This window comes from Sesamum indicum, linkage group LG4 (genome assembly GCF_026168435.1).
Source record: "Sesamum indicum cultivar Baizhima isolate 11 linkage group LG4, ASM2616843v1, whole genome shotgun sequence".
Taxonomy (NCBI): domain Eukaryota; kingdom Viridiplantae; phylum Streptophyta; class Magnoliopsida; order Lamiales; family Pedaliaceae; genus Sesamum; species Sesamum indicum.
This window is the reverse complement of record NC_142660.1, coordinates 18,233,042-18,245,602: the sequence shown is the minus strand read 5'-3', so window position 1 is coordinate 18,245,602 and position 12,561 is coordinate 18,233,042. Positions and strand designations below refer to the sequence as shown.

Below are 12,561 nucleotides of genomic sequence, written 5' to 3'. Positions count from 1 at the left end.
ATTATAAGGATAGTTTAGCTACATAAGATTTATTTGACATGTAATAAGTTTGTAATTAGTCAATGAGGATAATATCGATTTTTATTTAGTCTGTTTTTGTTAATATACAAATTCAATGAATTTTGACTGACGGAAGGAGGGACCTATTTGTTAGACGAAAACAAATCTTAGAAATATTAAATTTAATTTTTTAAATTGTAGAATTTACGTAATTATACCAAACCTGATAGGTGTATAGGCCCAAATGGCCCAGTAGCCCAAAGACTTTGAGGAATTGGATGGCCTATTGTGGAGAAGGCCTGCTAAGGACTATTATTACTAATTTAATAAAAGAGTTTAATGCTATTTACCTTTTATAATATTGTAAATGAGCAAATTATCCAATATGAAAAAGATAGTGATTTATCTCTCTATATTTTTTAAAAATGTAGCAATTTACCACCTATCTATCTAAGGAGGTAAATTGCTTCATTTTAAAAATACAGGGGAGTAAATTGTTCTTCAATTATATATAATATAGATATTAGTGTATATTTATATATACACTAATATATATAGAAAAATGGACCTCCCTCGGAAATTGTGTTTTCACATGGTGTGTAATTGTGTCGTAGATAAATTTTTCAATTTTATCCCTTCGTAAAAACCTCGACCACATCAAATTTACTTTCATTTTCATATTTGGTTATGAAGATTATTGTATTTTTGTTATTTTGAGACATTTTACTATTTTTATCTTTCAATATACGTAGAAAAACTCATTATTAAATAACTTATGTTAATAGTCAAGTCCTGAAAAATAGAACTTTCTATCGTCAAAGCTAATTTTTTTTTGTATTTAATCGAGATATTAAATTTTGATTGCAAAAGTTAAATTTAAATTCAAAAGTTTCAATTTTGGATTATAATTTTTTAAAATTTAAAATGAAAATTCAACTTCTCTATCGTTGCAATGCCTTTTGAATTTTACTTTTATAAATATTTAAATAAAGTGAGTAGAAAATAATAAATTAATAAAATATTATTATCATGTTTAATAAAATAAAATATTATTTTTTGGGTAAATACTTACCCCTATAGTTAAATTTTTGGAGAATCTTGCCCTTGTATTATATATAGTTTAAAGAATTTCTTTTTATAATAATTTTGTATTTTAAATTTAATTAAATTTTTTTCAATTGAAAAAAGTATCTTTTAATTATAATGAAGTAATAGAAAATTAGTAAATTAAATAGTTTGAATGTTATTATATTTTACAAACTCAAAGTTAAGTAATGAATGACAACAAAAAATACATAAGAAATTTCATAAAAAGATTTTATTAAATTTGTAATAAAATCAAGTTATTAATTATTTATTCTTTTAGATAGAAATGAATAGTTAAATGATTTTTCGAATATATTTTCTTTAAAAATATGATAATATAGATATTTATTTTTAAAAATGTTTAACTTTTGTGAAACATATATATTTGTCAATTTCTTTTAAAAAGCATATATGAATTGTTGGTTATATTATATTTGTTGTTTATCAACTATATATTAATCATACTCCACTTGTATTTAAATTCTTCCCATATTAAAAAATAATTTGATGATGATGATTTAATATGCAAAATATTAAGATATATATTAAAAATAATATAATTATTCAAAGTATGAGGGTCATTTTAGTCAAATCAAGGGGATAAGTGTTACATCAGGAATAGTTCAGGGGCAAAGTATATTTTACCCTTGTTCTTTTTGTATATTTATTATTTATTTTTTAAGGGTAAAATAATCATTATATAAAAAAATAATACAAAAGTAAATAAAAAATATTTAATGGGTACCAAAATTATATTAATGGTAAAATTCGTGTACTAATTGATTCATTTATAATTTACACAGGTATCAATATGACATTGATAACGAAACTCGAATACTGAATAAATCATTTCTTTCTTGATATATTTGGGAATTTCCAATAAAATGAATAATAAACAGTTTATATTAAAAAAGATATTGCATTAGAATTAGGACTTCTCTCATCATTATTAATAATATTTTCTTCAAAATTAGGTCTAGAAGGGGGTTTAAAGGAAGGAATTTTCTTTGAATACTTGCACCTACGTGCGTTATGATGTTTTCTTTTTCAAGAAGGTGAGCGTTTTTTAAACTTCAAATTGTTCACACCAGTTTTCTAGCTCTTTTCTGGTTGTAAGATTTTGTTTCTTTAATTGGGATTTTAAAGTAAAATCATTACACAGTTGTAATTCTACTAGGTCAGCAAACCGTCTGTTAGACTTGCTCTTTCTTTATAAATATTGGTACCGTAACCATTTGTTTACACAAGCTAAGAATTTGATATTCAGATAAAGTATCTATTTCCACTCATACATTGAACTTCCATTAAAGGACCCGAAGTTTTGGACTTCTTCATTTTTTAGATCAGGGGGAGTTGGTTAAGATTGTAAATGTTGGATAGCGTAAATTGAATTTGAAATTTGTTCTTTATCAGAAGCTTCAGAATTTTGTTTAATTCTATCAATGACTCTGTCCTTGCTCTCTATCTAAAAATTCCGAGGAAGAAGAATCCCTCGTCAATTCTATCTCTAGAGTTGCCTACCGGAAATTGTACGTAAAAATTAATCTAGTTATTGAAGATTTCGAATTAACTGCTGTTGAATTAATGGATTCGTGTGCTGACATGAACTGCATCCAAGAAGGGTTAATCCCTATCAAATATTTTGAAAAAATCAAAGAAAAACTTCCAACTGGTAATTCAATAAGTCGTAAAATTAATTTCAAACTTTCCGAAGCTCATGTTCGTAATGATGAATTTGTTTCAAAACTAGTTTTGTTCTTGTCGAAGACCTTAATACTCCAATAATTATAGGAAATTCTTTCCTTCAAATACTTTATCCAATAAACTTTAGTTTTGAGGGAATCAGAACCAAGATAATGGGAAAAGAAACCTCATTTTCTGTAATGCAAAGAGATATCAAAATTGTTCAAAATACCTTCATATTTTCAAGAAAATATTAATAATAAAGAAAAATAAATTCTCTTCCTAAAAGATGATTTTTTTTTTCATAAAAAAAAATAGAAGAACAAATCTCTTCCCCTTTTGTGCAAAAGAAAATTCTTGAATTCCATTTCTGCAAAATCTAAAATGTCGAAAATTCCATGATTTTTGCTGCTACAAAGATGTTTTTCTTTCAAAAATTTATGAGAGAAGTGATGGTGATAGTTAATTCTGAGAAAAAAAAAAATATTTCAGGATTACCAAAATTCTTCGCAGAAAACGTCTGTGAAAAAGTTGAAGAAAAATATAAAAATATCTCTTCACTTTTTCACGGAGAGATTACATATATATATATATATATATATATAATTTTAAATTGACTAATTAAACTAAGATATTTGGCATCATTCTTGATATCAAATCATCAAAATCTTGATACCGTATTTTAAGATAATGCATAATTTGCTCCCACTAATCTGGAGAAGATTACATATCTCCATTCAAGACATTTGCCATCATTCTTGAAATAACAAATAATTTTTTAAGAAAAATTATTTATTCATATTATTCTAGTCTTGTAACCATTTTTAACAGATTCCAAATTGTGGGAACACTTATTATTAATTAGCACCTTTATGTAATTATTAATTTATTTTGCTTGATTTAATTAATAAAATCAAAAGCGAAGAACATCGAGGGCTATGAGTCACATTTTAAATTTAATGTGATTTATATAAATTCTCATTACGATCAATTATATTTATAATCTGAATTTCCAAGTAAAAATATCTGAATAAATATAATTATAATTCGACTATGGCTCCATGCATTTGTATAATTGCAATTAAAAATTATTTCTTACCTATAGTTTATGTTTTCTTTTTTTTGTGAAATATTTATGATATTATCACCATAAAATTCCATAAAAAATATTATCTATTTTTTCCAAATTTAATTAAATTAAATTATTTTAAAAATAAAAAATAAAAAAACCCAACCCACTGACATTCTGGCTTGGGCTTGGGCTTGACTGAGAACAAAATAGAGATAAGGTGGCAAACTATTGGGCCAGACCACTTCACTGAAAATTGAAATTCAGCCCATTGGAGGATAAAGGCATTCAAGTTGAGGGTTAAAATGGTCTTATCAATGTTGTATAAAATTAATAGAAAAAGACTTAAAATGCAATAAAAACACAAAATTGTAATTAAAGAAACAAAAATAATAGTGAATGAGATCTAACTTAATTTTGGAAATTGAGGTCCATCATCTTTTTTTTCGAGTATTTATCTATTTTAATAGTCGTTGTTCTATTGTAATAAAAGTTATTGATTACTTTACAAAATTAATATTGATAATTAGTATTCAAAATATAATTATAATCGATTCAATTCAGAAAAAAAAAGAAAGTAAAAGCAATCGTGTTTTTATTGTCATTTTTTCAAGAAAAAAGAATAAGAATATCACAGAAATAATTAGGGTAAAATACAGACATCCCCCGACGTATGAGGTCATTTGCACTTTGCCTCCTATCTTTTTTTTTTCTGTTTTTATATATATTTTTCACCCAATTTTTTGATTTTGTTGCACTTTATATTTTTCGGAGAATAGTGATGGAATATTCGATCTGCGTGTGTACACGCTCCCAAGGACGATTTTGAATTTGGTAAAATTGTAAAGTTTAAATGCAAATAGCCCCCAACATATGAAATTATTTGCAGTTTACCCCCAACTTTTTAATATTAATAAAATAAATAAAAATAAGAAAATTGGTAAAAATCTAAAAAATGGAGAAAAAGTCAATATATAATTTTCAGATATTGAACTTCACATTACAAGATAAAATCAAATAGAAAAACCATGAACTTTCTATAATATCAGGTGTGTGAAACCTCTAAATCGGATAAAAAACCTTTAAACTTCAATTCACGAACAAAAACTTCAACATAAATATAAATCAATAGAACATTACAAAGATTGAAAAAAAAAAAAAGATGAGAAAATAAGAAAAACTCACCGACCCAAATGAAGAGATTGGACTTCAATAACCTAAATAAAAATAATCACGAAAGAGTGTAACTTCACAACAAAATCAAATACACCACTATTGTATAAAAAGAGGAAAAATCAAACCAAAAAGATAAATGAAAAAAATCGTGTATTTCTATTGGCGTCACCATCAAGCATATGTGTGTATTTTAATACATGCCAACATTATATTTGGCTTGTAATGTGAAGTGGTTTATCTGCAAATATTTTCTGAAAATTTTCTCCATTTTTCAGTACTTTTCTCCATATTTTTTCTAATTTTTTAATTTATTTATTTTTGTTTTGTAAAATGTTTGGTGGGCAAAGTGCAAATGATCCCATACTTTGGGGGCTATCTGCATTTAATTTTTATAATTAAATCGCGCTTAGGCTTGTGCACACACGCGGATGAAATATTCCACCATGATTCTCCGAAAAATGCAAAGTGCAATAAAATTAAAACATTAGGTGAGAAGTGTAAAAAAAAAAATTGGGAGGCAAAATGCAAATGACCCCATACGATGACGGGCTGTCTGCATTTTACCTGAAATATTAAGATTCAGATTTTCAAACTTTTTGTCCAATCTTCTCAATTTTCAAAAATATGTTTTTCTTTTCTTTCTCAAATTTAAGATACAGTAGAATTTCTATAAATTAATAACTTCATTTCTATAAATTAATAACTTCTCTAAAATAATATTTTTCTCGATCTCAACTTGGGTCCAAGGTCTAAATTAATAATTTTGACAAACTAATAAGATAATACTTTTTTCAGAAGATCAAATTATACAAATATTCCTTGTATTTTACAAAATTACAGCTACATCCTTTAAGGGGCGTTAGTTTAATATTTTTCATAGAGTGTTTGTGTAGGTTTTACATTTGAATATGGTGTGTAGTTGTAATTTTGCAAAAAAATAGACTGTTTGTGTATTTTGGCCCAACCTCAGGGGTGTCAATGTAATTTACTCATAAATTTACAATCCCTTCAATATTTTAAATTAATAATTCTGAAAAATTATAAATATAATTAGCTAGGACAACTTTGTAAAATATGATCCTATTGTCGTTTGCTGCTTCTTAAAATTTAAATCTAACTATATTTCATCTCTATTCTTTCTACATCCAAAAGTTTCGGTGTTACGGTCTCATGCTACACGAAAAAATTACAAAGAGTTGTTGCCTTTATGAGTGATTCCTTTTTCGTAATTAGTTGCAAAGACATTGTATATATTTTCCTCATGAAAAATAATGTAGATTTTATTCAATTAGTCAATACAATGTATATGTTTTATTAATGAAGAATAATGTAAGCTCGTTGAATTAGAAAAAAAAATTTCTTTAAATTAATAAATTATTAATTTATTAATTAATACCTCTTTAAATTAATAAAATTATGTGGTCACGATATTAATAATTTATAAAAATTTTACTGTAAGATCATCAAAAAGATAAATAGAATACATCGTAATTAGATCACAAATTTCCCCAAAAAATAAAAATTATCATTTCTACCCAACAAACGGATCCTTACAATATTTTTACCTCTTTAGAAAGTAATCCACAAATTAAACAAAATACATATTTATTTATATTTATTATCTATTCTTGAAAAATAAATAGGAAAAGTTATTTTTTTGTCCTTTAGTTTATCTTTTATTAAATCTAGACCTATAAGTATGCCCATTAACTAGTTAGTCCTGTAAGTTTGCAAAATGATAACAAATAGTCCTTCGATGGTCAAAATTCGTATTTTTTCTGAAAAAGGTAACATGGGCAGCTGAATTGTGTATATTTTTGGCGATTTTGATATTATGTGGTATTGGATATGACTCGAAAGCCATTTAAGATATGTTTTGGAGGAAAGAAATCTTTTTTTTTTTCCTCCAGAACTCATTATACGTGGAGGGTATAGTTGGATAAGTGGCTGGATAATTCAACAAAAATTCGTCACGCGTGCAATTTTCGGCATAAATTTTAAAAGTTGCGGAAAAATTCACAAAAAGAACCCTAAACCGGACTTAATTTCATCATTTTGTAAACTTACAAAACTAATTAGTTAATGGGCATACTCGCATAACTAAATTTAATAGAGGGTAAAATTAAACGATGAAAAAAATAATTTTCCCAAATAAATATGATGCTAAGTACATTTTACATTTTCTTTGTTAAAAAAAAAAAGACAAAAGACCAAAAACCCATCTAAAATTGCCTTTTCTTTGCAATTATTTTGAAGAAAAAAACAAAAAGGAACTAAGAAAAAGGAAAGAAATGGGGTTTCTCAACAGAAATTTCCTCTTCAAGCACATGAGATATAGCACTAGTAGTGATGATGTACTTGTTGTCTATGCTATTAGTTGGAGTGTCTTGACTTGTACGTCTTCATGTCACAAATGAATGAAAACCAACACGTTGGTCCCAAGGGAATTGGTTTGTGAGAGGTTTTGCTTTCAGAAAAATATCAATTATGCTGGAAAAATTAGTTAGAAAATTAGGGGTGGGGAAAAGTGTTATTTTAGTTCGGTAAGTATACTTAATTTTAATTTTAGTTCGATAACTATGTTCATTTTTGTTTAGATCCAGTAACTTATGAAATTGCTTACTTTTAGTCTTTTGACAGATTTTCGAACAATTTTACCCAAACAATAGAAATCCAACCGGTCCAAGTCTGAAAGGACCATGATCCAAGAGGCCTCACAAGCGCACATAGAGGCTTAGGGACTTGAAGTCTCCCAGCCAAACTCAAAGGTCCTCCACATGCAACCCACTGAGGAGTAGGAGGTGGCCACACAAAACCTCTGAAGGTCCCCCTCACAGAATCGAATAAGGACTAACAACCTCTAAAGAGGAGTACTCTAAACCATAACAGGCTTGAAAAATGCTCCTCAACCACCTCTCTAAAAATTCGAGAAGGCAAAATTGTCTAATCCCTCAACAGATACACAACAGACTCCAACAATCCACCGAATCTAAGGGGGATCCTCCAGCTACCTCTCAAATTCGAGGGGGATCAATATTATACAACAGCTTTGAGTCATGATCGCCCTAAATTTGTGAATTCTCCAACAATCTTGTTAACTACAAAGAGAGAGCTCCCCCAACAGGAGAGGAAGGAGGATCAGAAGGGCATCACTAGAAGGACGTGGTCAGAAGAACACCTTAACACATGCATATGTGTTTCACTCTTTGAGCCCACTTGCTATACTTTTTACCGTTTTTGCTACTATGTTAGGTTGAAGAAGCATTGTAATTTCGTATTTAAAAGATTATTTTTATATCAATCTCTCTATTGTACACAAAATCAAGCAATAACACTTTACTTATTTGTATCCTCTATCGCTTGTTGCACCAATTTCCACTTTAAGTGGATTGAGCACCATATTTTTGGCACGCATTGCTTCTTTGATACGTGCGTTTTTTTGCACCCATCAATATTATTTTAGATAATTTAAAAAATTATACACATTCATAAAGTGTATCGCAAATTACCAGCTTCGATCAATGGGGACTAAAATTTTTTTACTAGTTAGATATATTTTTTAGTTTTGGGATATTTTGAGTCTATTCATAAAATTTTGTATATATATATATATATTTAATTTTTTTTTGGAAGACATGAGCATGCTTTAATAATTTTACATTTGGCTGTAGCTTTAAAAATAAAAAATTTAATCCTCAGCATCCAATCTCAGCTCACACACATGCCTTAGGACATTTACACAACTGAGAGAGAGAGAGATGGGCTACGGCGCTATCATGAGCCCGGGTGTACCAGCCACTGGGACCACCTTATCCCACGCACGCTTCCTCAGCCACCACGTCGCCGCCCCCGCCTCCGCTCTGCCTCTCTTTACAGCTACTCTTCCCAAACACGTTCTGATCAAGCCTAGTGGATTACGCCGCACCAGAGGCGCCGTGCTCTCCGCCGCCGCCGGGGTTGGTGGCGCTGTGCTCCAGGACGCCGCCGCCACCGCCTTGGTCGTCGGCGGCGCTTACGCTCTTGTCTCCACTTTCGATAACCTCACGCGCCGCAATATCATCGAACAGGTCTCTCTCTCTCACACACACACACTCGCACCTATGTGTATCTCTACATGCACGGTTCTTCCTCGGGTGTATCAAATACTCTTTGTTTTTGTGCTCGCGCGTGTGTCTGCGTGAGAGAGAGTCTGTCCGTCTCTGAGTTTGTGTGTGTGTGTGTGTGAGAGAGAGAGAGAGAGAGTTTTATAGGAATCTGGTATTTTCATGAAATCACATATTGGGAAACTACATTCGACTAGGTGACAATACAGAAGAAGTTCCTTTTGATGCTTGTGTACTTAGTGCGATCAGATACTGACCATGGAAATATAGATTGAAAAGAAAGGATAGTAGAGCAGCCTGTGCATTCCTAAAAGAATATGCCTCAAATAGCACTATTGTTTCTGGCAAGACTTTGGACATATAGATTTGGAGTTTGAATTTCAAATTGTTAGTAACAAATCCATTAAATCCTTTATGGGCCTCTAGATGACTCTATTACATAGTCTTTTAAATGTTTTTATTCTCATTTAGAACTATGTTTTGTGAAAAATTGAAGGATTTCAAATTCTCCCAGACAACAGGGAGTGATATGACATACGTTCTCCATATCCACTCGTCAAATTCAAATTCATCCATCCAAACACAATGGAAAGGAATTTTCCAATAATAGTCATAAATTTCCGTCCAGGTTTCTTCATTTGCTTTAGTCCCATTTCTATATCTTTGCTCTGTTTCTTTGTGCAATCTCCCAGTAGAACAAAAAGCTGTTCTGTTTCTTGCCCCCTTTTCCTTAATCGAATTTAAGTTGGGGTCATGAGGAGGGGGTTGGGGTAGTGGACGAATTAGTCTCTTATTTACAGGTATTGAAACTTGAATCTGCCAAGAAAGTATGGCCACAAACATGTGTAATTACTGCACTTTTACCTTGTACATCATCTTAAGCTTTTAGAAATTGCATATCATGGAATATTTGCTGGATTATTGTATAAGTAGGTAATAGCTTTATGCAAAAGTTCCACGCCAAGTGAAATATGGATTTCTGTTGGCCATCCTATTCCACATATGGGATAATTAAACGATAATTGGTTCTAGACATGTTTGAGTAATGATAATTTCTTAATTAACGGTTTTGTGGTGTCTTTTGACTCTGATTGATTTTTTAGGCCAATCCTAATCTACATATGAGAGAATAAAACCATAATCGACTCTAGAGATGTTAGAGTAAATGATAAATTTCTCAATAGATGGTTTTTGGTTTCTTTTAGATAAGTTCATATTTGATTCTTGCACATCGGGATACTTCCACACTCCATCATCTATATTATAGAATCATTATTTTTGGGGAAAATCTTATCAGAATGACTGGGGAGGATGATAAAGTTTGTAAGTTCTGATCCTTCTAAATATCCTTGATTGGAAATGCTGTTCATTGGCATATTGTAAATGCAAGCAATAACTTGCCTAAAGTGTCATTGAAAAGTCAGTTGTATATGAACGTTCTTCCACATGCAACACCTCCAAAACCTCTTGTTTTAAGATCTCTTTTCATTAGTCATGGAAACATGAGCATCAACCCTTATTCTGGATTTCGGTAAGTATTAGTTTTGTTTCAAGTTAGATGCACAAACATACATGCTCATCCCAATGAAGTATCTTGTTCTTTTTTAAGGTAAATATAGAGGTAGAGGGTGATAAATTTCTCAAAATAGTGAACAGATTAAATTTCATGCCCGTACCATGGTGTTCTGAACCGAATGCAATGCAGCGCCCAAAGAAATAACTTTATACCAATCCAGAATTCTCTTAGTTTTCTGTATCTTAAAAGTATTTTGTGCAAGTACTTTCTTGGGTAGCTCACTGAAAGCTTGATGCCTTCCTCACTTAACTTTTTCCAACTTTTCTAATAGACTTTGAGCCGGAAGCTGGTTCACATACTGTCTGGGTTGCTTTTTTTGGCATCCTGGCCAATCTTCAGGTATCTGCTGTGTTGTTGAAAGATTTTGCTGTTTGCCTTTTCTCTTGTTTTTAAATTTTTATCACCTCAGAAACTTCATCTGATGATTTTGATCTTAGATTAGTGCTTCTACAGGGGCTCGCTACTTTGCTTCTGTAGTGCCTTCCTTGAATTGCTTAAGGCTTGTGATGAATGGTCTTTCCTTGACTACAGATGAAGGGCTCATAAAATCAGTTAGTAGAGAGGGAAAGCCTGAGTAATTCTCAACATCTTTGTTGATCTTATTTATATATCTTTTAGCAACAAAAGAATCTTATACATAGTGCGGGTTCTTTCACAGGGAATTGCTGAGAGGCCCTCTTTATTACGTGCTTGTATTGATTTTATGTGCAATCGTCTTTTGGCGTGAATCCCCTGTTGGAATGATTTCATTGGCTATGATGTGTGGTGGGGATGGTAAGAGTACTGCCTTTCAGATTTATTTTTCCAGTACTTTCTTGAAATCCTTAAACTTGCTGAATTGTAGGCATTGCTGATATCATGGGGAGAAGATTTGGCTCTGTGAAAATACCTTATAATCCACAGAAGAGTTGGGCTGGTAGCATATCAATGTTTCTCTTCGGTTTCTTGGTCTCTATTGGGTGCGTACAAATTTTAAAGCCCTTCTTGTTCCTGCTAACTTTACTCTGGGAAAAAGAAAAAACTTGATCACTCATGTGACATTTTAAATGTCACTTTTTTCTAATGACAACAGTATGCTCTATTATTTTGCGGTGCTTGGATACATTCAACTGGAGTGGATGCAGACTTTAGAACGAGTTGCTTTGGTTTCATTTGTGGCAACCCTCATAGAGTCTCTCCCGACTACCGGAATAGTCGATGACAACATCTCTGTACCATTGGCAAGCATGGTAACTTCGTTATTGGTTTTTGGTTACTAGCAGATTGCAGAAGTGCCCACTTGTTATACCTTTTATTTCATATCACAAATGTCGGTATGCAACTATGCTATTTTTTCTCTTCACCTGCAATGGAAAATCTTTTTGGCTCTCAAACATTCTAATAGATCAAACAAAAGATGGTTCCTTGAGATTTCTTCTGTCCGTACGCGCTTACAATAAAGAGGATTGAAAAGGGTTTTTCCTATCCTTTACTTGCCATTCGGGAGTCTCTAGGATGCATTTATGTTGTAGGTAGTTGATGTACATTGGTAAAATATATTAACTTGTGAGGGTAAAAGAGTAATTTAACATGTATGGGGCACACCTTAAACATATATACCTCACCACACCATATAATTTTCAACACCCCATAAATACCAAAATACTAATTTTTTAATCCAAGTTACTATTCATTGACAAGATCCCATTCTCTTGCAAATTACACATTTTGCGGAAATTGCATTTCACCTGGTGTGCAATTCCATCGTGGTAAAATTTCAATTTTATCCTTTAGCAAAAAACCTCGACTACATCATTGGCACCGTCTGTGGGAACCATTTACCTCGACGTTGAGCATGCATACCAGGTCCCGAGCCCTTGACGTACACG

At 31.0% G+C, this 12,561-nt stretch overlaps 1 protein-coding gene across 1 annotated transcript; it reads left to right on the top strand.

Moving 5' to 3' along the window:
* Positions 1 to 8,707: 8,707 nt before the first annotated feature.
* On the top strand, positions 8,708 to 12,066 carry VTE5 (phytol kinase 1 VTE5). The gene is made up of 6 exons (XM_011096179.3): positions 8,708 to 9,081; positions 10,965 to 11,032; positions 11,136 to 11,267; positions 11,352 to 11,467; positions 11,538 to 11,652; positions 11,766 to 12,066. Exons 1-6 carry the CDS (start codon positions 8,773 to 8,775, stop codon positions 11,950 to 11,952), a joined length of 927 nt encoding a protein of 308 aa, XP_011094481.1. The 5' UTR covers positions 8,708 to 8,772; the 3' UTR covers positions 11,953 to 12,066.
* Positions 12,067 to 12,561: the final 495 nt, after the last annotated feature.

Excerpts from the sequence above, each read along its gene's own strand:
- VTE5 (XM_011096179.3), top strand. The coding sequence starts at position 8,773 with ATGGGCTACGGCGCTATCATGAGCCCGGGTGTACCAGCCACTGGGACC. Across the intron at positions 11,033-11,135 it reads GCATCCTGGCCAATCTTCAG|TGCTTCTACAGGGGCTCGCT; the intron begins GTATCTGCTGTG and ends ATCTTAGATTAG. Across the intron at positions 11,468-11,537 it reads TATGATGTGTGGTGGGGATG|GCATTGCTGATATCATGGGG; the intron begins GTAAGAGTACTG and ends GCTGAATTGTAG.